A 27,199-nucleotide genomic window follows, 5' to 3' on the forward strand; every position below is an offset into this window, starting at 1 on the left:
GCTAAAAATAAGCTCTGAAATGAAGAACTTGCCATCTGAAGAATTAAATATTTCAAGCAACTCTTGAGTCTTTGGAGGCTTGCAGATGACAAGGCAACTAATATTCAATTAGTTCTGTTAGTTCAAGTCACCTTAGGAGTAATCTCTTTTCTGTGACACCACGACTTTAAAAGCTCCACAATTACTGGGTCCATGTGGCTGCAAGCCTTTATACTGCTCTCACATGGCCTTCCTGACACACTGACCATCACACAGTTCCAGCTTTACAACATGATAGCCCTGCTATGCTGCTACTGAGAAAATTTCTTTAGCACTGAGTGGAAACTACAGTTTTTGAGTGCTCTAAAAGAGATTTAATTTACCATCCTCTGCTATTGCCCATTCAGTATAAAATTTTCAATGCCTAGGACTTAATTTTCCAGTTAACACATTTTAATATATTCAAATATTTAGAGACGATAGAAACTTTGTATTGTTCCACATCAGTCCCCATAATCATACTCTGTTTTATACCTACCCTACTGAAAAATTATTCACCAAAATATCTATTTCTTAGAATGAAATGATTTGTAACAATACCTCCACACACTTGGTTGGCATCTCAGCAGGTTTATCAAAAATCATGAAGCGATACCATCCTGGAGTCAGGGAATGGTCACAGATTAAATCCTGAATAGCTGATTGCTGGAGGTGGGAAGAATCAAATTCCACACTTCGGTAAGGGCTCTGCAGGATCTGATGTGCACCAGGAGAGCATTCTAGAACTGTGGAGCAAGAGCATTTCGAGCATCAAGATGGAATGCCTAACTAAAGTATTTTAAAAAAGATGCTAAGCATTTCTAAAGGAAAATGTTGCAATACTATGAGAAGCTGATTTTATGAAAGAATATATTGAAGTCTTAGTCTGAAATTTAGCATAATTCATTATGTCACAACTTTGCTTCTTTTAGTAGACAACAAATGCAGTAATAACCACATAGGCATTTAGCCTGGATGTAAAACCAGGAGGAAGGAATATGTTTATACATTCTACCTGGATTTTGATTTTCTAGTTATACTGATATTTATGAAACCTGAATACAAACAAGATGTCAGATACATGAGAATACAAAACTTACCTCAGGAGGAGTAAGATTTATCCAAAGGTCTTCTCATAACAGATTACTATTTTACAGAACTCCTCTGCATGAAATTAGTAATTCCCTCAAATGGATGAGAGATAGCTGGATAGTTGCATGCAGTTTACATGTATACATGGAGAACATAGCAAAAGTGTGTTAAAATGGGTAGATACTTGATTACACATTTTAAGTCAATTTGCATGAATGACATACTAATTATAATAAATAAACACAACTACCTAACATATTTTTTGACATCTAAGTGACCTTGTGGCCTTGAAAAATCTCTAAAATTTTGTGATAAAATGAAGAATCAGAATCTAAAGAAGTCTTTTTCACAGCTCCTTTTGGTTGGTTGGTTTTGGGTTTTTTTGTTTGTTTGTTTTGTTTTTTTTAACACAAACTCATTTAGAAATAAAGCAGAATGTGTCAGGATTTCTGAGTCTGATCTGGCAGGTGAGTTGACTTCTGTTGAAAACAGTAACAACAAAAGTTCTAGCTAATGGCATATTTACATACAACATACTGAATAGTCATTCTTGTTCAGGAATGTGCTTGGGAAGTGAAAGAATGGAAAAATAAAGTAACGGAATGTTTATATGTAAGTGACATTAAAAGTATACCTATCTATTTACCTTGATTTTAAAAATGGATACCAACTGATGCTAACTGTGAACAGAAATTTGGGTTATACTGAATGATACAGTGAATCTTAATTTTTGCTTTCATTATGCTACTATTAAATTTAAAGATGCAGCTGTAAGCAAAGCTGTCTAATGTTACATTTTGAATATGAATGCTCTGATCTCCAGCTTTTGGTCCCAGGTGTGTCTGTATTTGTTGCATATTTTGCATGGTATAATTGTGTCACTGAGTAGAAATATTTTGGTTTATTAATATAAAATAGTTTACTATCTTCCACATTTTTCATATCATTCTAGATAACCACAATTATAAAACAGTTTCAAAAATCAGGTAATTCCCCACCTTTAATGGAGAAGATGCCCTAGTGAAGGAATACACTTTATCTCTCTCAGCAAGCACAGTATGAGAATCCTACACTCTTTCAAAGACTAAAGATTTAATCTGATACAGCTTTAGGCTACCCAGGCAGGTAACAATAGCTTTATCTTCTATCCTCTAAGGGCAGCTGGAAGTCACTGTGATTGACTGTGCCACCACTGTGTTTCTGAGTTTCCTGTAGTAGCCTGTGGGCTATTCATGTCTGTACAATTTGACCTTACAGGGAACTCACCCTTCACTGGAATTCAGAGAAAAGCCCTTGAAGAATCACAGGTCAGTCATGTGTGTTATTGAAATGCTTTCCGAGCAAGCTACAGCACAAGCAGTTTACGAACCATGATGAAAGTTTCTTCCTGTCCTCTATTTTTTACTGGAATTCTCCCTTTCATACAGCACCCTCATTAGTTTTCTTTCCTGTAACTGAATCACTCCTGAAACAATTAATATCTGTTACCTTCTCCATTAATATATCAGGCTAGACATGAGACAAGTCTTTATTTTCTTTTCCTCCACAGTTTAATTAGATCATCATTTGATAGATCTTTAAAACAGCTGACTGTAGTCACTTGTAATAGGATTATAAATCCTACTAAAGATCAAATTAAAAGTTTCTTATTATTATGCATGTCACTTTAAAAGGCCATCCAGTTCTTTATGAATCCAGTGTATCCTTTTCTCCTTTCTAGAAGTATACTAATATTTCTATAATAATTGTTTGGAAATCTTATGTTGTGTAACACTGGTTGATTTTTTTTCTTTTTTATTTTGAAAAACAACTAAAAATAACTGTCATTGTCAATAATACAAATAAAAACAACTTTTTTGTGTATCTGAGTGTAACTGAAGTGCTGTCTAACTTCAGCAACAGCAAAAACAAATAAATTACCATATTTATGGACAGACACACAAAAAATTAATGTTGTGTTCTCTGCAAAAACATTACCCCTGCAGATCTGCTCCAACCAGAAGCATTTAAGAGGGAGGTGGCTACATTTTCCACTGAAATAATTATTTCCTTATTCAGGATGCCTTAAATAAAAACAGATTTTAATATAAGCATTCTTTCAAATATTATTCTAGAATGATGAATAGCAACTTTGCTGAAATGCTCCAGAAAAGCTTTGCCTCTGCCTAACACTCAGCAATTTTAAAGAATCATAGAGTAGTTTGGGCTGGGAGGGGCTTTAAAGATCACATAGTTCCAACTTCCATGACACAAGCAGGGACACCCTTCACTAGATCAGGCTGCTCAGAGCTCCATTCAAGCTGACCTTGAACATTTACATGGATGGGGCATTCACAGCTTCTCTGGGCAACCTGTTCCAGTGCCTCACCACCCTCACAGTAAAGAATGTTTTTCTAATATCTAATTTAAACCTACTCTCTTTCTGTTTGAAATCACCACCACTTGCCCTGTCACTACAGGCCCTTGTAAATAATGTTTCTCTATCTTTCTTGTAGGCTTCCTGATGATTCAAATCTGACAAAATTACAAGGATCTGAAAACAGGTCCTGATAGCTTTGAAGTGCTAAGGAAGGTTACCTACAGGGCAGGCTTACCCACCAGCTCTGGCCAGGATGTGAGGAACATTAAATTAGGGGAAGATTTCTGTGCTACTGGTGGCTTGACTTCATCCACAATCATGAAAAATCCTAACATGTTCCAACACAAAACAGAAAACTCATTTAAGTTTTAACAAAATTTAGCATTTACTCATGATTGTTCTTGACAAAAACCTTTCCATATACATGGGAATATTATTTTTAGTTATTTTATGGACCTTTAAATGTATTAGTGATTTAATAACTTTCATTTTAAATATTCGCTATAGAATAGTGAAATTCCAAGTACAAAATACACAAATGAATACTTGAGAAATAAGACCATGGTATCAAGTCTCCTTTGTAGACTGTGTATCTGTGTTTCCACTTAAACTAGAGGAGATAGATACACAGAAAAGGTTATCAATAGGTTATTAGGAGAGACTAGTTTCTTGAAAGTTGTAACTCTCCCAATCTGTTTGATGGTCCAGATACTAAACACTGTCTGCTGAAAAAAAGCAGACAATCCTGGGAAAATATGCAGCTAATTCCCTAGCATTTGAGTTTACTTTATTTTATCATATTCTGTGCTTCTTTCCACAAATACCTTATATACATACTGCTCACGGCTCTCTACCATTCTTCTTGTGTCTCTGCACAGCAGGAAGAATTTGACTCCATATTTGCTTTTTCCTGACTGTCTTCAGAATTAGCGCAGCGAGCTTTGCTTTGATCCATTCCAGACTTCCTTAGTCCTGATGGAGAAATGTGAACCTAAACTGCAACATCTTAAACACATGGATAGCCTTGTGCTAGAGGATGAGCCTTTTGGGAGAGATACAGATGAAATCTCTGCAAACACATTGAGGTTTCTACCATGGCTGCTGTAAACTGAGTCACATAATACCTCTGAACACCTTAACCAAAAGTCAAAGAGGTTTCTGAAGTCGACACAGGAGCTCATTTGCCATAAAGAGATATGAAGTGGCTCCTGATAACTATCTCTGAGGCACTGGGGTGGAAAATGAGTTCCACAAAGGAAGGGCTTTTCAACTTCCTGGTCACATCTCTATTCCATCCATGTGCAAAGAGGGGTCAATGATTTTCCACCTGTCCAGAATGTTTCCAACCCAATGGAACAGTAAGGAACTGAGGAGTGCTGGGTACAAACTAGAGTGGAGGAGGGAAAAGGAGCCACAGCAGAGTACAGACAGGCAAGGGCAGAGTGGCATCAGTGGCAATCCAGTCCCTCAGGTACAAAGAGCTTGTAAGTGTATATGTCCTGCTGCCCAAAGGCTGGGGTCTGGCAAACAACCACTGATAACTAACAGTGTCTTTAGTGAATGCCCACTGTGAGCATGAATGTGCTTTTTCTTGCATCTACTGCAAAGGATGCAGGATATCAACATCCCAAGGCAGAAATTAGAACTAGGACTGAATTTAACAAAAGAATTTGTGGATCTAAACTCTTCCAAAATATTAAAATAGAAAAAAAAGTTCGCTTTTTGGAAGAAGTTATCCTGAAACAACTTTTTAGAGTAATACTTTTAAAGGAGAACATAAAAATTAGTGTAACTACCTAAAAATACAATTTTCTTTGATGAGACCTATAAAAGAACATGAGCAAAAATATTGTAGCAATGACCCATGGAACAGGAACATGGTGACTCCTATGCATGGACCAATGAAGAAAATCGAATCAACATGCAAAAATTAATATATATCTTTACAAATAACCTCATTAGATTGGGTGTTGAAACACTTTTCAGCCACTTCTGTTCGCACCCTATGAGGTGCTTTGCAAAGGTAGTAAATAATCGCATAACTTTTATGAAAGTGTAAAATACATGTTTACAGAGGGTTTTCTAGGAGTTCTCATTGCAATGCGTTATTGTATCTACACTTGATGTAGAGTTTCTATCCGAAAACTGAAGCTATCCAGACACGGGTGTAGCAGAGGTGCCAGGTAAGGATGTGCCAAGGCACTGCCTGTGCTCCAGCACAGGCGAGAGGGCGGCAGACCCAGCAGCCTCGCTCTTGGAGCTGCCCTCGGCAGGATTTCCCCACAGGGGCGCTGTGACAAGGGCAGTTCCTCCTTCGGCAGGTACAGAGCTCAGCCTGCTCCATGACACCTGCGGCACGCAGCCCCGGCGCCGGGCGGTGCGCGGGCCCGGGGGAGCCCGGCGCTGTCCCCCGCAGCAGCCGCCGCCCCTCCGGCCCGCTCACCTGCCCTTCCCTGTGCCCGAGGTCCCTTACCTCTCCGGCGGGCCCCGGCCGCCGCCAGCCAGCCCAGCACGGCCGCGCCGAGCCAGAGGCGCGGGGCTACGGGCGCGGCCCCCGGCATGGCCCCGCCGCTCCGCTCCGTTCCCAGCCGCGATCGCTCCCGGCCCGCCGGCGGCTCCCGGTGCCTGTGGCGGCTCCCGGTGCCTGTGGCCGTCCCCGCGCCCAGCCCGCTCCTCCGCGCAGCCCCTCCCTCGGGGGCCTCGGCCCGCCCCCGGCCCGGCCCGGCCCGGCCCCGCCGAGGGGTGTCCGAGCCCCGGCCCGGCCGGGGGCCGCCACAGCCGGGGGCCTGTAGCCGGGCCGCTCTGGCGTCCCCTGCCCCAGCCTCCCTCGAGGGGCTTCGCTGCAAGAAAACGAGCGAAACAGTCCTTGGTTCTTGTCTGGGCCCTGTGAAGATGCTTGTCCATATCCGAAAGAGATCCAAAGAGACCCAAAGCAGGTCGGCAGTGTGAGCAATGCCCTATTGCCCTACAATCCAAAGCTGTATTTATTTTCAGATGTACAGTAAAATGCTGAAGAAGAGACGGTTTCAAATTGGTCCTTCAATAGACCACCAAGAGTGTTTTATATTTCCTTAACCTTTATTGAATCTTCATTACAATTAATGCAGACTGAATTTAGCAAATATTTAACAGTTCCAACAGCCCAAGCTTCAAGATTTACTAAGAGATGCTCCTCTTCAGAGGCGTCTGTCAGAGGAGAAAGAGCAGGACAAATCTCAGCATTTAAGATTTGTCAGTGCTGGTATTTTCCACTGTAGGGCTGAAGTTGTGCACTCATTGAACTACTTTGCACACACCAAGCAGTAGAGCAGTCCACAGAAATGTTTCACAATCTCTGTAGCAAATGTAGGCCTAAGTCTGAAAAATAAAAGTTGCTGGCACTAAAATGCACCTTACTGCCCTCCACTGAACATCTGCCAGGCTACAATGGTCAGCAAAGACTGCTTCCAGAGGTACTGACCTGGATGGCTCGTTGCAGAGTAGCTTTCCCTGCAGGAAAAGGTAGCAGGGTTTGGAGTCAAGGCAGAGACACATCAGCCTCTTGTTGGGGTAACCTCAGTCATCTTTTGTTCACATACCCTGAGCTTCTTCATTGCAAGAAACAGTTCAGCTCTATGATGGCAGTGAGTTTTTGAAAGGAATCACTGGAATTCTCACAGCCTGAGAATTGAATCTGGTGCCTTGGATTCCTGCCTAAGGAAGATACTGTTGTCCTAAAAATTCAGGGAAATTTTAACAGTAAGTTTTCTTAATTGTTTACTCAACTCTTTCGGTTGCCAGCACATATGACAAACTTTTATCCTGAAATACTGCATATGTCTGAAATTAGTTTGGGCTTTACTTCTCTTTTTTTCCCAAAGCACAAGTTTATAAAGAAAACAAAAGTATTGAAAAAGATATTTTACAAAACAAGTTACAAAGTCAAGAGCTAGAAAGAGAGATGTGAGAAGCTTTGACAAAATTTAAACATTAAGCTACTTCTTTGACCCCTGCTAGTAATGATGGAATGGTATTTACAGGAGGATTAACACCTTTTGTCATGGATCATTCAGGGGATAGAGAGAGGAGGCTGCTGGAGTACAGGCACCTTTCATCTTTTCTAGACTGGTTTTCCTCTGCCAGCTCCCTCTGCTACTATCAGCCTTGTAGCCTCTTACAGTGACAGCAGAGAAAGAGCATATTGTGGTTAAAAGAGCTGACAGCTTGCCAAAAGTCGTACTTGGCACTCATGGTAACAGAGTTGTGTCAGTGACAGTGAATTTATGGAAAACGAAAGTAATTCTAGGGCAGTCTCAGGCTTATCGTAGGAGAGTAGGGCTTTCCAGCAGGTTGAATTTCAGATAGTTTCTGTCAGTTATTTCCATAGCTTCAATTAAGTAAATCATAGGCTAGGTAAGATTGTGTTGCACTACTGAAAACATGTCTTTCATTTATAATGGAATGTGAAGTCAAACTGCAATTTTGTATGTGTATATTATTAAATAGCAGGATGTTTGGGAGGAAAACCAAGAGTGTTGAATGAAGAATTTAAGATTCCATCATGGTTATGTAGTCCAAGTCATTGCTTAATATTCCACTGAAAACATGGCACAAGGAACTATGATATCAATTCTAGGGAGCATTTAGACACTGCAGCACAAAACAGCATTTCCCAGAGTGAATTTTATGATTAACAATGAAAGAAAGAAAGAAAGATTTAAGGTTGAGTTTGAAAATTATTCCAAAGCTAACTTAGAGTTTAGTAATCTCAGCCTGTTTGGTGAAGCTTTTAAATATATATTTATTTTAAGGTGGATTCTGAAGTCCTGTCTATGAATAAATTAAATTAATTATTTGAACAAAGCCTGAGCAGAAGTGCTTTGCTGACTCATGACTGTCTCATAAGACAGGGAAGAGCACAGTGATAAATTGATGAAAAAAGAGGTGTTGGATGACAAGGAACACGGCTTAGGCAATGCTGAAATTTCAGTTAAAAAATGCAGATAACAAAGAAGGCGGCTCTGCTGATGCTAAGTTCTTGGATCTGCAGCTAGATGGTTCTGGTTTAAGGGTTATCTGTGTAAGTTCATGACTGTGCAGCTCCAGCATGTGTGTATGGGTAACAGGAATCCCAGGGAAAAAAAAAAAAAAAAACAACAAGGGAAAAAAGGGAATTTTCTCATAAGCACAGCCAACATCAGAATTTTGTCATCTGACACTTCCATTGCTAACATGCCAGTGGGATGTTTGTGGCAGTACACCTCAGATCATTAACTTAATGTATACAAAATACAATCTATACATTCTTTAACAAGATGTCATTATCTCACATTCCATTTAGGGGAACAGTTCAGAGTGAGCAGCAGCCAAGTGGCTAGCAGGTTGATTAAGGATTATTTTTGGTAACTAAGCTAAAAACAACAATCAGCAGTGTTTGCCAAAATGTGTACAAATAGGTGTGCATAGCTGCTCAGGTGTAAACTGGAAATGAAGAATCACCTTGAGTTTTAAAAGTAGTTATTTCTAGACAAAGCCACAATATTTTTTTTTTCTAGTTGTATCCAAACCCTCAACTTGAAGGTAAATAAGGGGATCACCTGTAAGAAAGGCAGTACTTATGGTAGGCTCCTTGGAATAATAAGTAATTATTGTGAATGGTAAGGCACAAGCAGGGGGAAGCAGAGGCTGAGAGCTGAAGACAGCTGGGTAGGTGGATGCTGTCCTGAACAACGAATCCCCAGGTCTGACACTTTGGGATTTGCTCTCTCTGACACTCAGAAGTCCTTAGCCAGGTTTTGAAAACTCAGGTAAACCCTTAGAGAAGAATCTGATTAAGCTTAAGCTAAAATTGCCAACTGTATCTAACTAATTATAAATCTTTTCTTTCCAACTGTGTAGCTAAGAGTACAAATGGAAGTCTTTCTTAAATGAATCTTTCATGCTGTACCATTAAGCATGTCTGTAGTGTAAGGCAAGGTAAATCTCAATAAGCCCTTTAAATCTATGTTGCTATATTTGTTATCTGTGCAGAAATAGAGCCTGGATGATAACTCCAAATAAAGCTGTGAGCAGAACCTGGAAGCTGGGAGAAATTTCCCTGCAAAGCTTCAAAGGGTTATTGCAGTATTGCCAAGTGCTGAATGTTTGGAAAGAGTTGCCTTCAGGAGATAACACCCCTCCTGCAAGGAGCAGATGGCTGAGAGATAGCCTGCAGCCCTGGGCAGATCTAAAAGTATCAGAGAGGGATGAGTTTTGTTGCATTTTCCCCTTAATGTTTTTAGTTCTTCCTTTGTGTAAAATTAATTTATTTTTGCTTGTGCCAGTTCATGTATGTGAATGGTAGGTGAACTCGTCCTTTCTAAAGCAATAAATTGTTAACATTCTTTGCCTAATCAATTCTGCCCTTAAAGTCAAATTCCAATCTTTCCTTCAAATTGTAGGTTGTGTGACTTTTAACTTAGCTGAGGTTCATTTGATTTAAAAACATGGTTTAGCAGCTCTGAAACTAATGTCCTGAAACATCACTAAAACATAGGAAGACACACTAAGACGCATTGCCTGTTCCAGTTCAGAATGAGAGATTTGATTCTATCCCCCTTCCTATCTTTGACACCAAATAAATAGAAACAGAGAATAGGTAATGGTCGTGTGCATTTATTCATTTTGGTCATTCTGTGACTGATATTGCAGCATCACAAGAGGTTAACTTTACTCATGTTTATTCTGCTGGCGGCCTTTTCAGAAAACTGAGGGGCTTTTGAGTGACATTTGTTTTCCAAAATGCTTTTAAAATTTGTAGAGGGTATTTTTTAAACTGCCATGTAAATGTACTCAGCATTGACAGTCTGTTTAACTTTCAGAGGTAATGACATCTTTAGTATCTTTTAGTCCCTAATTCTCTTTTATATTTGACCTCTTGTATATACTATTTTGACTTATGCAGTAAAGGACTTCAGTTTAAAAATCTAATGTAATTTGGCTTTGATAAGCAGTATAAGACTTAATGTAAATCATGGGAGATCTGTCTCCAGGAGTTAATAAGAGTCAAATAAAATCAGTGTTAAGCTTTCTATTAACTTAATCATCTTTGGATCAACCACTTACTCCTTTATTTTTCTCAACTATTTTTATATCCTTATTTCATGGTCTGTCAGCTGTATTTACTCAAAATGTGCCAGAATATTTTGAAATCTAGGAAGTCCCTTGGCTAGTGGAATATTAATGGAATAATCTTTGTTTTATGCATACTGAAATGTAGCACCAACATGTAATTACATTGATAAGCTGAATATGATACAAGTCTCAACTACTATTTCAACTCTCTCTGTCTCCCATGCAGTTTGTCTTTGTGTGTGTACAGCTCACTTAGTAGCAATCTTTAAAAAGTAGGACACCATAGAATTAATTCTTTACCCTATATAGAATAAACGCTACTTGAGTAAGGTGCAAAATGTTGATCTTTTAGGTAATAGTGTAATTCATACTTACTGGCTTTCATCTATTTGTATTTGCACCACTATTCTAATAAAAAAATTAAAATTAAAATAAATAATTAACATTACTGGATAAAAGTCTTGACTAAGTTATGTGGTCTTCTAAGATGCAAATGAGAAAAAATATTCTTAAAATATTTAACCTATGCAGATGAGAAACAAATAATAGAATATTTTTCTCAAATTCTTCTCTTTCTTCTTTCTCAACTACCTTTGTTAATACCAAAAGCTTTGATCATGTAGACACTAAAATGTGTCTTAGTAAAATCCCACAAGAAGAAGGGGGATTAAAAATTTCCCAAATCCCTCATCCTAGTGGGATTCCCAGCTAAAAGCTGTGTTCCTTCTTTCTGAGCCTATCATTTCTCCTCCTAGCTTTTACTTCATATGTGGGAACATCTTCCTGGGTAGTGAGTCAGTAAGGTCACTGAGCAGCCACCTCTGGCTGTGTCCAAATACAGACACGGCACCCCTGATAAGGGGCACATCCTACACACAAGCCATGGCTATTTTATAACCCTGAATATAAAAACAAATAACCTGTGGCTGGCCTGGTAAGAAAAAGATGCATTCACCAAACCAGGAAAAGCACATTCTTTGCCTTTGCTTTATGAGAAGGTCTCTGTGGTCTAGGAAGGAGGGAGTTCACAGCTGAGGATCATAAAAGGAAGCAAGCACATGCAGAGGGGTTCCTCAGCTTTAACTACTCCACTGAGCTAGGCTGTGACTTTCTGTGAGCCCTTCCCTGCATTGTAGAGAAAGACAGTATTTATTGACTTAATATAGGATGGAACAGTAAGAGCAGATGCACTTTAAAGGAGCAGAAGCAGAGATTATCAATTAGCTTTACTGTGTGAAATTCCACTGGTTTTTGCTGAGGATTTCACCCAGCATGCCTGTTTTCATGTGTATCTTTATACAGTAAGAAAAAACAGAAGTGTCCTCACAGGGAGAAGCAGATGTGAGTTTCTTCCTCCTCCCAGTGGGCTTTGCTGAGGCTTTAAACAAGTATTTTGAGGAAAATATATCCCCCTGCCTCACTCTAATGGAAAATATCTTTCCTGTTTGTTCCCCAGATAAAATTAAGTCTTTCTCTTGGATAGGAGTAAGATATCACACTACAGATAGAATTTTCTTGGCACAGCAAATTATGAAAATTGTTTTTATCATCTGCAGTTTGAAGAAACTGGAAGGACAATCTCTGTCCTGTTAACTTCCCTCTACAATGGTGTGGCCATCTCCGTTTTTTAGGTTAATAACTTCATTTTTATCATGCTTAAAAAAATAGAGCACGACTTGATCTGACAGAAGTCTATTGACACAGGAACAAAGCACAGACCTGGTTTTAAAGAAGTGAATAAAATGTTCAAAAACTTTTAGAAATTCATGTGAAGTAGTGTTGCTAATTTGATTTCTAAAAAATCAAATAATCTGAAAATCCAGATTATATTAATATATAATTCAGTAGTATACCAGATTTAAAAGGCTGATGCTAAATTAATTGCATGGAGTTGAGGGCTATTAATCTGATGAAATGTTAGACATGAAGAAGTCTTAAACACAGCTACAGTTCTGGCTCAGGAAAACCAAAGCATCAGATTGGACAAAAGTGAGAACAGGACAAGGAATTATTTCACTGGTTGTTCTGTTTTCTTTAAGCAAGATGGTATTCGTCCCTCTTGGGCACTGATATTGAGCAACACCTAGCTTGATTTTTGCTATACAAAAATAGAAATACAATAAAAGGGTTACATAAAATTACAAGGTAAACAGCTACCAAACCATTGCCAGATTTAAAAGGGGAACCTTAGCTGGCTTGTGAATCCATACCTCAGGTTCTTAAGCTAACATTAAGAAAGAACAGAAATGTTGTGAAAGGAAAGCTATACAGAGAGATACAGAAAAAAAATTACACTAGTTTAAAATATTAAATCTCATTTATTGGCAGTATAACTATGGTAAATGCTATGTAATTATTTTAATTGTATGTATTTTGGGCAACTCTCTCAATGTAACTGTAATGTGAAGGTTCTGTTTCACTGCCTTTCTTCCTCTATAGTTAGGAATTTTGATATGAAACTGTATTAAATATAATGTTATTCTGGCACCCAGATAGGACTGGACAGAACCCGGTAATTAAGTGGCTTATGGAGACAGAGTTTTGAGTAAGGATAAAAAAAAAATAACTTTTGTATTCTGACATTTAATATTGTTAATCATCTCCATTTTGTCATTTTAGCAATAGATCATAAGTAGATCTGAGAATGAAAGCCAGATGGTCAGTGGAGGAACAAATAAATCCTTACGGCTTCTTTTTTTTTTTTTTCACATGATACAAGTTTTGTTCCAATGATTACACAGGGCAAGAATGAATAAAACAATAACATCATCAATAAAATCTAGACTGAGATATTACCACTACTTAAAAAAACCAACAAACCAGCTACTTAATTTCTCCAGATAGCACAAGGCTGTATTCAGCCTGCTTCCCCCAAACTGTGTCTCCTACAAAAACTATGTGTAGACATTTGTCTTTGCCTTAGTCCTTCCCCAAACCCTATGCTCATAACATAATTTCTTGGGGTTTTTTCCAGTTAAAAGTACATCCTTTCTGTACCATACCTGTCTGGCTTCAGAGCTGCTACATCTGTGGTCCTGACAAAGGGAAATCATGGCTGATGTTACATTTGGTAGAGTGTTGTTTGTGTTTGAGAAAACACATAAGCAGCTGAGTTAAGAGTGAACTCCTTCTTTGTGTTCCTTAAGCAAAGATTTGCTCCAGCCTGTTGGAGCAAATTACCTCCCTTGCTATAAAAAAGATAATGTTCTTCACCTGAGTTCATAGGTGTTGCATAATTACTAATGTCAAGGCATCATATACGTGATATCACACAACACTCCTTCAAACTTGAAAGTGTTCAGAAGATATCAGCAGCTTGTGCTCTTTCTGATGAGGGAATGTGATTTTGACAAATACCTGAGGGTTTTGGTAGGTGACTAGAGCAAAGCCATAAACCCTTATGTCTCTTCTGTCAGCAGTGGAAAGGCTAGTGCTGCTAAAAACCAGACCAATTTCCTGCCATATCTCTATTTAAAGTTAAGTAAAATTCATCACCTGGAAGACCTTGGAGCTGCAGTACTTTAAGGAGTGACAGAATTACTGTTACTGTAGCAACCTACTGCCATTGGTATTCTAAATCTTCATCTTTGTAGGCCTGAGCTATGAAAATATAAAATTAAATAAATGTGCTTTATTAATAATAATCTCCTGTTAGGCCTATTGCTCTACAATACTGTTCAGTTTTCAACTCCTTTTCTGTATGGCTCAGAGACCACCCAGGGGCTTGGAGAATACTTTCAGCATGTCATTGCTGAAACTGTCACATGAAATCAACATAAAAGTTACCAGAAAAAACCTGCAAAAATCAAAGCCAAATTATACTGTTAAACTGCATAAATGTCTGATTGCAAGTTGAGGGAAAAAGCTTGAAAAGAATGGAAAATGTTGGTTGTTGTAATAGTCCCTGTTACACTGGTGGGCCCCATGGAACTACATGACTTTGTCCTGATAAAATTTGGCTGCTGTATTTATCTCATTTCTATGCAATTCCAGTAATTAGGAAAAGAATTTGCATTAAGTGGGTTTTCTTTCAGTCCTGCTTGTGTGTTTTTAGCTCTCCATTGCATATAATACTTTCACAGAATTCACTATCATGAATTTAAAATACAGTCCATGAATATAAAAACAAAAAAACAAGGTAATGAAAAGCACTGGATAATAAAAGTTCCCATATCTTCAACAGCCCTCAAACACCTGTTAAAAATTTGTTTTGTAACCTGCCCTGAAATGTGATGGAAATTAATGCTTAGAAATCCCTTGTGAGAATGTAAAATATCAGAGTTTAAAGCTTCAGGTACAGATTGATGGATGAAATGTATTTCAAAGACATCTACTTTGTCCCACCAGGACTATTCCAAGCTGATGCCCTCTGCATTCCAATGAAAAGAATAATTACCCTGGTCAATTCTGTTCTTTAACTGTCATAAAGCAAATGTGATTTGTTTAGTTACTAGCCTAATGTGATTATCACTCAGAATTGAAGATGTTTAGAAGTAAAAGCAATTAATACAATTAAATATTTCTTATCATTCAGCTGTATTTAGACTGGTCTGTGCATACACATATTACAAAGGAACAGGGTTTAAAATGTGTTCATTTTTCTCTACTTGCTCCTAGAAACAGGGACTGTCAGTCAAGCAGAAATATAATGTAGTGGAGGCTAAAAGATTGCTATTTGCCTTGCATAGAGTGGCAGTCTTAGAACTAAGAACATATTTTTAAGCAAATGTCCTCTATAGCATTTCTTTCCCACCCAGTCCTTAATAACCTCCTTGGCTTCTCTTTTCAGAATACGGCTGCATATGTAGAAGCCAGCTCATGTGAAGCTCAGCTTCATCCTCATTTTGAGGATGAAGGGTCATTTTAAACCTCACAACCCATTAACAGCAGGTTTAATGAAGTTAAAACATTCTTTAAGCCCTCCCTGCAAAGGCAATCTAATCAGTCAAACCTTACTCACATATTTCCTCTTTGATGACACAGACTTAATCTAGACCTTTTAAATTTGCTGTTTTGCAGAACTAGGAATTCTGCTTCTACAGATCTGTGACTCTTTATGATGTTCTTACCTCCTTGTTTCCAGACTTGCTGCCATGCTAAGAACAGACATCCTGCTGTTCAACCAGAGTCTTAGCATTGTGTATTTGAGATAATCCCTAGACCACCAGCATCTTTTCGGCATCTGTGAGCATAAAGGTTAAGACAGTTGCCCCTTCTGACTGTAATCTTTGGTTTTACAAGAATTCTACTAAAATATTTTCAAGCTGTAATTATCTCTTCCTGCTTTGTGTGGTATTGCTAAAAAAATGTTAGCAGTTTTAAAAGCAATACATTCTGCTGTGTTTTAAAACCTCCAATTTGCAACTAAATTATGTACTTAGCTTTACACACTTGACTTCTTCAGACTATTTAAGAGCTTACACTGCAGCACATGTTTAAGTGTTTGCAGGATCAGGATCCACATTCTCCCTGCACCATTAAATGTTTTGCAGTTGAAGAGTGGCTAGATTCCCCAAGGGGTTGTCTTTTATGTATAAATGGAGAACATCCATGGCTTGCATCTGGGATTTATCATCTTGTTTGAGTGATCTAATCTCCTTAGTGTGTATGTGTGTACTCATGAACTTACATATGTAGACATAGTAATGACAAGAATAAGCTTGCTAGGGAAAAAAAGCAAGCTGAGAAAGGAATTGCCAAATATTTCTTAGAACCATTCTGTGGAAATTTTAAAACATTATGTTTTCTGTCCAGCCCTATAAACTATCCACTGCTTCCTTGTATTCTGTTTTGCCTAGCAAAGCTCCAGGCAATTTTCAATATTCTGGACCACTGACTAGGATTTAGTTTACAAATTAGAAAACAGATAAACCCACCAAATATCTTTTTCCTTTTTTCTTCTCATCTTAAATTCCATCTCTGTGCCTCCATTCAATGCTGGTCTGAAGCAGTTCATCATAACTTACATGTGTGTGTATATAAATTCATATAAAGAATATACTTGTGCATGTCTGTGTAAATGCATATACATGTAACTTTCACATATAAAACATACTTAATGATATTGGTGGATATAATAGGCTTATTGTTTTGTCTTATGGTTTAACTGTAAATCTGCCTAAAGCAACTGTGCATAATTTTTGCTGCATGATACCATTGTTTTGTGTTTAATGCAAGTGACATTACAGACAATAAATTTTAATATATATGGGGTGGTTTTTTGCATTCATGACCTGGTACTATAAATTCTCTGCTAAGATCTTTAAAATATTCTGTTAGAAACTTGCTAGGTTTTTTTTTTTTCTTTGTGTAGCATTTAAGAATCACAAAAAAAAGGTTACATGGATAGCTCTGGAAAGTATTGTCCAGTTTAATCACAGAACAGATGAAGGACCATGGAAACAGTCCAATTTTCATCTCCTTGTACATGGCACAGGGGTTAGAACTAGATGATCTGTAAGGTCACTTCCATCAGGCCATTCTACAGTTCTATAATTCTAAGATTGAAACCCACTGACATGTTCCTTTGGAACATGAAGACCAGCCTGGTTAAGTACCTTGTCTATGCAATTCCATTTCAGCATTGATTAATTCAAATATACTTATGCCGTTTACATATAGATGTAATGATAGAGTGGTAGAAACCCTAGACATAAGTTAAAATCTATCCTCTCTTCCTTCTAGCCACTGCAGACTTCTTAAACAATGCTATCCAGTTGTTCCTAAGGATATTATTTTCCCCATCTCTTGTAATGTATTATCTTGCTTCTAAATGCAATCTCAGCTTTTGAACATATATAAAATATGATTGTGGTTTGTCACTGAGCTGGCATTTGGCAAAGTCAAGAGGGAAACATTGCTGAATGTGTTACTGAACTCTGCACAACTGTAGAGCTGGGCAACTGGAGAGCTTTGAACGTAGGAACTGTAGACAGCAAATCATCACAGATGGAAGAGTTGTAGTGCCACTTTTATCTTCTCTGTGCCAACGAGTTCTTTGGATTCTGGAAATTCATGTTTGTGCCATACAAATTTCAGTAAAAGATTCAGCTGTACACACAGACACTACTTTCTTCTTTCCCTCCTCTTTGATATGTATATGAGAATTTTAAAGCCTAATGCACAGCACTTTGCACAGAAAATAAACATTACATTAAATTACATAGTAGTGAAGGAGGAATTTCTGCATAATATGTTTCTTTCCTCCTCATTCAACAACATAAATTGTATTGGCATCTATGACTACTACACTAGAAAGCTTAAAATACCCTTATAAAACTTGAAGTAGGCAGTTATGTTTTCACTTACAAGAATCAAGGACTAATTTTATTTCCTTGAGGAGAATAACTGCTAATCATTACAGTAGCAGAATAGCTGTTTTGTTCATCAGGTATGGGATCAAAATAAATGTATTGTATTGCTTATTTTTGTTATAGCACTTATTTAAGTCTACTCCTTATGCTATACTTTGTCAAGGTTAGCTCACATATTAGTAATTATACCTTATAATAAAGTTACATTTTTAACTGTGTAATCAATCAATTCAGAGAAATTTAATTTTCTGTAAGAATGGCTTTAGGAAAGTGGTACCATCTACAGAGTAGCCATTAGCATATGTAAATGGAAAAACATGGTAAAGAAGATGAGACCTGTCTGTGGGCTCTGAAATGATCAATCTCTGAGACAAGATAAAAGAACAACTCTCCTGTGGGAGACAATGACTTACTTCTTCATGATAGTTATTTAATGTCAATGTACTTTATTCAGATAAGAAATAAGAGGAGTTCCCCTGAGCCTGATTGCTTGTATAATGTGTTCTCATATATAATTATAAAGAGAATTAAAAGCCGAGCTGGTGAGGCAGCAAACTAACTTTACCACCCATCAGTTCTTCCCATGTCACTGGCTGCTCACCTGGCAGTGCATCTGTAGCTGACACAGAACTTTTTATCTGAAGGCTGTATTTGTTACACTTTTGTGACACATTTGTGAACTTTATTTCTCTAACAAAATAGTCTTTAATAATATAAACCATCAATTTTTTTTCGTATAGAAAATGTTACATAGAAGGTAAATAGTGCAATAGCCCTTAATTCAGGAAAGTAAAAGAACCCTTAAGGACTGACCCTACAGGAAAGAATTAAATACAAATTAGATAGCCACCAATGCCTTCACCAGATTTCAAGTGGGATTAATTCAGCTTTAGATAAGAAAACAATAATCTTAACATCCCAAATCTGAAAGCCACATGATACCAGATGTTTAAGACATACAAAAATAAATAAGATGTTAAAGTCCCCTAAAGCTGTTTGACTTCCAGTGAAGAGCTAGGTATTTATATTTGGCTAGGGATTCATAATTTTAAGAGTCTAACCCACAGTCCCCACTGTATGAAAACCAGTACAAAGCCAGTGCATCACTTAAGTCCTATTAAAACATGATACAAAAGCCTCATGCTGACTTTTGCAAAAATGACTCATGCTGTGTTCCTTCCCTTTCTACACTACCAAGTTATTTGGCACGCATTGGATCTGTGTGTTGGGTTTGCATGGCCTGGTTTTTGGTAGCAGGTTGGGCCACAGAGGTGGCTTCTCTGAGAAGCTGCCAGAAGATTCCACCATGGCTGGCAGAGCCAATCCCTGATGGCTCTGAAGATGGACACGCTGCTGGCCAAGGCTGGGCCAATTGGAGATGTTGGTAATGCCTCCGTGAGAACATATTTAAGAAAAAAATCGAAACAAAGTGGGTACAGTTTTTGCTAGTCAGAGAAGAAAAGGAGGTGAGAACATGTGAGGGAAACAACATGGACACATTGAGGTCAGTGCAGAAAGAGAAGGACGTGCTTCAGTCCTCCTGCAGTTCCTCTGCAATCTGTGGTGAGGACCATGGTGAAGCAGCCCCTGCAGCCCTTGGGAATCCACGGGGGATGCAGAGATTCACCTGCAGCCTGTGCGGGAGGAGCCCACATCAGAGCAGGAGGATGCCTGGAGGAGGCTGTGACCCAGTGGGAGACCTTGGGGAGAGAGGGGGCCCTGCTTCCAGGCTGGAGCAGCTTGTACTAGCAGAACTGCACCCTGTGTAAGAGTGACCCACATCACAGCAGTTTTGGGAGGACTGTGTGCCCCTGGGAGGGACTCACCTTGCAGCAGGTGCAGAATGGCTGCTGATCATGGGAGTGGACCCACGCCAGAGGAGTTCACAGAGAACTCTCTCCCCTGGGAGGGACCCCATGGCCTCACAGGGGAAGGACTCCTCTCCCAGAGCAGTGGAAGATCTCGGGTGATGAACTAAACAAAACCCCCACACCCTGTCTTCCTGCACTGTTGGTGGGAAGGAGGGAGGGGTTGGGGGAAGAAAAGGTATTTTTATAGGCTTATTTTACTTCTCATTCATTATCCTCCTCTGATTTTGTTAGTAATAAACTAATTTTGTACTTCTAAGCCTGTTTTGCCCTTGGAGTGTTTTTGTCACAGCCACTGTCTCAATTCATGAACCCTTTGTTTAAATTTTTCTCTCCTCTGCCCAGCTGTAGCAGGGAAGGCTTTTGTGTTTTTTGCCTGTTGTTTGGCCAGTGCCAAACCTCATCAATATGCAAAAAAGGGATTTGGAAATACAGGCAGGCAGAGAATAGAAAATAGTGTACAACATCTAAATCTAAAAACTGTAAATATAGGACTGTTTTCCTAATTTCTCTCTTCTTTGGTAAACATGCATGAGAAGGAGAGGTTATAACAAAGAAAAAAGTAATTTGTAAATATGAAGCCATCACTGTTTTCAAGCAATCACCACTTCCTTGTGAAAACTGGGCAGATTAGCAAAAGTGTTTTTATGTAACATCCTAGTAATTCCTAGGAATTTAGGATGTTAGCAAAAACACTCTGTCTCCCTTAGAAAACAGTTATAATTGAAGTGGCATTGTTTTGGTGGAATTCAAGGCCAAACACTTATTAAAAATCTTAATGCACAGGGTCTCATTGGCTTGAGTTAATTTTCTTTATAGCAGCCCATAGGGAGCTGTGTTTTTGATTTGTGACCAAAACAGTGTTGTTGGCACATCAATGTTTTGGCTGCTGCTGAACAGCACTTGCACAGTGTCAAGGCTCTCTCTCCTGCTACACCACCAAAGGCCAGTAGGCTGGGGATGGGCAAAAGGTTGTGAGCGAACACAGCCAGGACAGGTCTCCCCCGCTGGCCAGAGTGTTCATATCATGTCCTATTCACCAATAAAATTTGGTGGGAGTTTTTCCAAAGTAGCCTCTATTCAGAGACTGAGCATCAGTCAGCTGATAGTGAGTAATTTTCTTTTCCATCACTTGCTTTTTTTTCCCTCTCTTCCCCCTTCTCCTATTAATCTATACTCTCAAGTTTTCTTATTTCTGTTTTCTGATTCTCTCCCTCATCCTACTAGGGAAAGGCTTATCTGCCATTTGGAATCAACCCTCTACACCTAGCTAAATGAGTTCTGTACTTCTAGCTTCACTGTTTAATTGTTTGTTAGCCTCAGAATAAATAATGATGGAATTGTTGGCAAGGACAGATTTACCACTCCTGTTATCCTAAACTGCCTACCTGACAAAAACCCAGATTATTTCTTCACTGAAATTTCACAGGAATTAAGGTATTTTTCATCAGGGAAAACTGTTTTGTTGGAAGTTTTGCCAACCTGCTCTAATTTGGACTAGATTTTTCTTGTTCCATGCATTCACAGACCTCCTGGTAGGAAATGGAAGGAGTTGAAAGCAGGCACAGTTGGGGACCTAATTACAGCATAATTACAGACCTGTCCATGTTGATATTTTGGGAAACCTTAGAATGAAAACTACCTCACTGGAATTTTACGTCACTGGACTTTAATGTCATTCACTCAGAATATTTTATCTGGCCTTATGGCCAATAAAATTTGGAGCCTACTGCCATCTTACCCATAACAGATAAGACGGCATGTACAGTGATGTCCTGTGGTCTGACTTTTCCCCTTCTACCCATTTCTGGATATGAAAGGTAATAACAGTTCTAACAAAGGAGACTAAATGAGAGATTCTCCTCATGAATCACATGCAGCAACAATTAAGGGAGCTCATTTTCAAACAGAAATGTACGTGAGAATATGCATTCATTACTAATGAATATGACAACAGATGCATGTTTAAGATGACCAAATGGAATTGAAAAATGTATATCCAAAGCTTAGGTCAGGAATAAACCCAAAAGATTTCACAGACAGAGAAGTATACAGCTATCTACAAACAAAGGTACAAATCAGGTTTCCATAAAGATATTTTAATTTGCCACAGAACTTAAAGCCATTGAGGTTTGGCTGAGTAGAGGCTACAGAAAACTTTAAAGTTCTTTCTAACCCTTCAGGTATTTCCAGTTTCACTCCTAAGCCAATTTTAAGATAGGTGAAGATATTTTGTACAACTCTCCCTTTTCTTACAACTATGTGTTTGTGTGCTTTTGCCTCATGTATACATACATAGGAAAGATGTTCTTAGACTCACTAAACAGATTAAATACTTGACTTGCCCATTGATATTTCTAAGGTTATATTTGCTGCAAAATTCAAATTAAACCTATCATGTCCTTGAATGGCACAATGGAAGAAAAGTTTTCATTTTAATGGAACCCGTAAAATCAATAAATAAGATCACTACAACATATAGGATCTGTTTATAAGGGCACCAAAAGCTGAACAAAATTTTGTGCCCAGTAAATTCAGTTGCTGCTGGCATTGTCATAACGACAAGCAGTGACTGAGATGCACTTCCTTTTGAATAATAACAACTGAATGGCAAGAAAAGCTGTGAAGTAACACATTGCTTCATTCAGCAATCAGGTTTGCCCATTTTTTGAGCCCTATGTTACAATCCTCCATCAGCACACTGTTTTTCATCAGTTCTGGAAATAAACTGCCCTTTAATCTGATTGTACTGTCATGGCCAAAAAAGAGATGGTCAGGAAAACACGTACCCTGGAGCAACATTCTGCATTTGAATTGGTTAAGAAAGCAAGCCATCTTCAAAGCCATCATTACTGTCTAAAGATCATCATTAAAGTTGTTTGTTTTTTAATTGCATCCTTCACAAAAAGCTACTTGTGCTCCAAATCCCCGCAGCATTCTTCATGCTTCCTGCATTTCTACTTAGTCCTGTTTAGAAGGAACTTTTGAGATATGTGAAAAGTTGTCAGAGAATATGATTTTATTTTTTTAAGAATAAGGTTCTCAAGTAGTTGAATACTGACAACTAAGCAAAAAATTCACTACAATATCTAAGGAATGGTTTTCACATCTACCAAGTATTCAGAATTTTTTTAAGTCACTTCCAATTAGACTAATTATGGTTTTGCTTTCTAGGAAAAGGAAATCACTATATTATGCAGTATTATTATTATCATGGAGGGGTTACCTCCATGTTCAGTCACTGCTGTCACTTAGATCTAGTTTAGAAAGTCACACAAAATTAGAGTGACTCCTATATATATAAAATAAAAGAAGTCTTGTCTGAAAAACTTGTCTTTAAGCTGAGTCACAAGATTTTTAAAAGTCCTACATATTTCACGCAATATTTTTATTTAATCTTATATTTAGTCTGCAGGATTCTTTCAAATATCCAATTTCTTAAATGATGGTAATACTTTACTCCTTAATTATTTACAGTGAAATAATCTAAATACTGAGGGGTGTTGTGTGAAACGTGTTGATACTCTTCCAGGTTTGTGGCGGCTCTTAAAGAGCCTGGGGATTCTTCAGAACATAGTGTGTAGAAGGGAGAAATAAATTCTTCATTGCAGGATGTTGCTGCAGCTCTGTACACATGATTTACATGAATTGGAATGTTTGTAGTCCAAATGGTTTTTCTTATATTTTTGTAGATTTCTGGCCTAAAGCATTCTACATACTTGAGAAAACATGACACAATTGTCGTCATGATATTTTGTTTGCAAGTACTTCTAGAGACAACTAACCTTTCTCACTGAAAGGTTTTTATCTCCTACATCTTTACAGAAGAACATACACAACAGAAAAAAACATTTTAAAAGGAAAAAAATGCTATCTTACCAATAACAAAAATGTTGCTTTTATTTCATTAATGTACTGCTATAAGAAATGGCAGATATCCAGCCTTTTTGGTTTCTATAGTTTTGTTTGGAGCATATGCTTGGGAAACCTGTGATAGCAGAGCTTTTAAAGAAATAAACAGATGTTTTTATTTCCTAGTACAAATGAGTCTCAGTGGCTTACAGCTATCTCATCTAAGTTTTCTTGAATGTTTATCCAGTAAGCTTTATGGAACTCTTTTTTTAATGAGAACTGCCTTCAGCCAGCACTGAAATAACAACGCATGCATGCAGAGTTACAGTGTGGGACATCCCCACTGACAGCCAAGGTGCCAAATGGTTGTGCTGCAGAGTGCAAGGTGGACACACAGCCAAGGACAGTGAACACGTCTTCGTGCCGAACTGCTGACAAAACGTGCTGCTCCCAAGCAGCTGAGAAATGTTTTTCCACATAGTTTTGATGCTATCTATTAATCCCTTGACCCCTCTAGAGCCTGTGGACTACAGTTACAAAAACTTCATGAGAAGATAAAACAATATATTCTATGCACATATATTAGTGAGGACCTGTAAAACTTACCTACAGCTTTATAATCAGCTTATTTAAGTACAAGCATTTTGCTTGTGCTTGTACTTAAATAAGCTGATTATAAAGCAGGTATGTTCTAGTACCTCACTTTCTTTCATGAAGATCTGCCTAGACAGTTATAGCTGTTCTTCAAGATTTAGGAAAAATCAAATTTATACACATTGTTAAAGCTAAAATGAACTTACGCTTTTACATAAAGCTCACAGAAAACCATAAGCAATTCCTTGTGTTTATTGAATGATGTGAATTTTTCCATAGAATGAGACACAAGATCTCATACATGAAACTTGATTATTGCATTTACACATAGCTATGTTTTTCAAAATTTTAAGTCACTATTGTGCCCTATTAGACTGGTAATATATTGCTAAATACATTTTATTTTTACTTAGAAGAATTTTCTCAGATTGGAAAAGTATTCTTAATATTTACTGTACAGAGAATACATCCAATGTAAAATCACAACTGAAAGAAAAGGAATCTGGATGAACAGGTTTAATGCTTTTGTTCCAGTAGCAAAGCAACTGCAGTGTTTGAAATTTTGAACGCTTTTGTAGAAACCTGAAAATTTTTGTAGAACATTAGGAAGACTGCTTTGCAACAACTGATAATGCTTTACTCGAGCTACTGTAAGGTCCTGAAATAAATGAAGAAAGTACTGAAGATGCTGAATTTTTGAAGTCTAACAAATAAAGCCGGTTGAATCATTCAAAATGAACTCTCTTTAGTAAAAGGAAGATTAGGTTAGGGAACATCTAAACAAACTAGACATAAATTTTTGGGACTGTGTGGAAAGCAGCCAGATGTGCTGAGGGAGCTGGCCAATGTCTCAATTATCTTTGAAATGTCATGGCTCTCAGGGCAGGTTCCTGAGACTGGGAAGAAATCAAATGTCTCCCCTGTCTCCAAGAAGTACAGAAAGGAGTCCAGAAGCTGTAGGCTGATCAGCCTCATCTTGAACCTTGGGAAGGTGGTGAAGCCAGCCATCCTGGTAAACATTTCCAAAACCAGCAAGAACAAGAAGGTGGCCAAACATAGGCAGCAAGGATTTTCTCAGCAATTTTTCTTGAGCAACTTGAGGCAACTAAAGTCCCAGCACTTTAATGAATGATGAATTTCTTTTTGTCTCTACTGAATTATGGACATGTCTGTCTGCTGTAGTTTTTCCCTTGATGCAACACTTTGGATTTCAATAACAAAGTAGTGTTCACTCAAGCTTAGGTTCACTCAAAGTGAGCCTAACAAAGTATGACTAAAAAATTGCTCCTGTCTAGTCTGGATCTAATTTGGGAGTAAATGTCACAATGCATTGCCAATTAAAGGGGGAAGGAAACTCAGGCAGAGCCCACTGAGTTACTCATATTCCCAGAATACTGAGTGTCAGCTGGTAAAATTTGTCATAGGAGTTTAAGGTACTGCCTTTCTTGGTTATTCCTTTGTCTTTGTTAGTGGCATATAAGCAGTAGCAGAAGGGACACTCAGAGCTTTTAAAATAGCTAGTCATAAAGGCATTTCTGTATTGTTTTCTTCAATAAGCCCAAAGGTTTGACAGTGCAGGAGAACAAGTGGATTCGTTCAAAGAGATTGAGCCAAAATACTTGACAAAATTAGTTAAACTTGTTCTTTTTCACTATAATATACCCTATTTTAAGAAAAAAGCACAATGCAGATGGAAGTATACAAGACATACTTTTACATCAGCACACTAGTGTGTGTGTGTGTGTGTGTGTGTTCAAAAGTTTATACTCCTTCACAGTCTGAATTTTGTCATAATTATACCAATCAGATAGCCATTTGGATGTGCAACAAATATTTTCTCAGACATAAAAGTGAAAATGGCCAAGAACTTGGTTATGATACAGTTGGGCTGTGTATTTGGTAACAGCACTGAAAACTGAGAAAATTATGGCTCTTTTCTCTGTTCAGCAGAATTTCCCCTTCTGGTGATGTTGATACAATTAAAGTTGAGTGCTGTCACTAAAAGAAGTTTAATCCTTTTGCTGCATTGCAGTCATATGGTAAATTTTTATAGCTATAACTACTCCTGCTTTATCTGTTATCCCAGCAGGGCATGCCTGAGACACAACAATATTGCACAGCAGGGCTGTCTCTTTTCACAAAACATTTCACTGAGGCTTTTTGTGCTATCTCCTACTAATCAGATTTCTCACCGAGGTGCCCACCCACCCAAATCAAGTGTGGTCAGTGGAGCTGGCAGGTTACCACTTTCCAAACAGTTTAATGAATATCTACCCCTTTATGTTTGCTTAAGAAAAACCAGCAGGGTGGCTTCATAGGGTGGGATTATTGCTTCTTCATCCTGATGTTCTTGACTATAAATTTAATTCCTGCTTCTGCAATGAGTTGGTAATTGTAATCTGAGATAGTATATTTGATCTTGCTGCTCCTGGCAATGGAATCCCATTGAGTCACCTATTCCAAAAATCTTGTGCAGAGGTTTCTTATAAACCTAAGTGTTGCCTGGCATAAAATAGCCTATCTATCTGCAGAGCAACAGCTGGCATGCTGAGGATATATTCATTCTCACCCCTCTGCACTGCTTCAAGCAGATACTGCTGTACATTAAAAAAATGACATTAAAAGTATTATTTGTAGAGATGGTACTTGTTTCCACAGATGTTTTCCGTTCTCTTTTCTTGTTCAGAGCATGCTGCACTTTTTTCTTGTCTCTCCAGTAATACCCATGATGCCATTTTAGAACTTTCATAAACAATGTTTGCTGCAGAATCTTTCATGTAGAACTGTAAGTTCCTTTATAACTGTTCCAGTATAGATCATTAATTATTTCTTCAGCATATTATCAGACAGCTCTCCTATCAGAAGCATTAAGAAATTAAACCAAAAGCAGATGAAAAATGAATAGTAGATAACTTGGATAGGTTCTGAGATATCAATTATTTTGCTGTCTGGTTTATGCCTTGCACAGTACAAGGCAGAGCAGAATTCACTCTCATCTCTGTATATAATTG

The 27,199-nt window shown here is 38.1% G+C and overlaps 1 protein-coding gene and 1 long non-coding RNA gene across 6 annotated transcripts in view; one reads left to right on the plus strand and one right to left on the minus strand.

Moving 5' to 3' along the window:
• VWDE (von Willebrand factor D and EGF domains) overlaps positions 1–19,717 on the minus strand; it is a 50,830-nt gene extending 31,113 nt beyond the window's left edge. For 3 of the 5 annotated variants that reach the window (XM_064411258.1, XM_064411263.1, XM_064411257.1), the window contains exons 1-2: positions 5,943–6,069; positions 580–764 (exon numbers count right to left, since the gene is read on the minus strand). In XM_064411258.1, coding sequence (XP_064267328.1) covers positions 580–764; positions 5,943–6,030 — 273 coding nt within the window. In that variant the 5' untranslated portion in view covers positions 6,031–6,069. Of the gene's footprint in view, positions 1–579; positions 765–1,118; positions 1,743–5,942; positions 6,070–19,700 lie in introns of those variants that run through there. The other 2 variants (XM_064411266.1, XM_064411264.1) reach the window with 2 other exon arrangements.
• Positions 6,277–27,199, plus strand: part of LOC135295310 (uncharacterized) — a 33,563-nt gene continuing 12,640 nt past the window's right edge. Inside the window, exon 1 of the long non-coding RNA XR_010357359.1 lies at positions 6,277–7,207. This is a non-coding gene — a long non-coding RNA (uncharacterized LOC135295310). The remainder of the gene's footprint in view (positions 7,208–27,199) is intronic.

Source organism: Passer domesticus, chromosome 1 (assembly GCF_036417665.1).
Source record: "Passer domesticus isolate bPasDom1 chromosome 1, bPasDom1.hap1, whole genome shotgun sequence".
NCBI lineage: Eukaryota > Metazoa > Chordata > Aves > Passeriformes > Passeridae > Passer > Passer domesticus.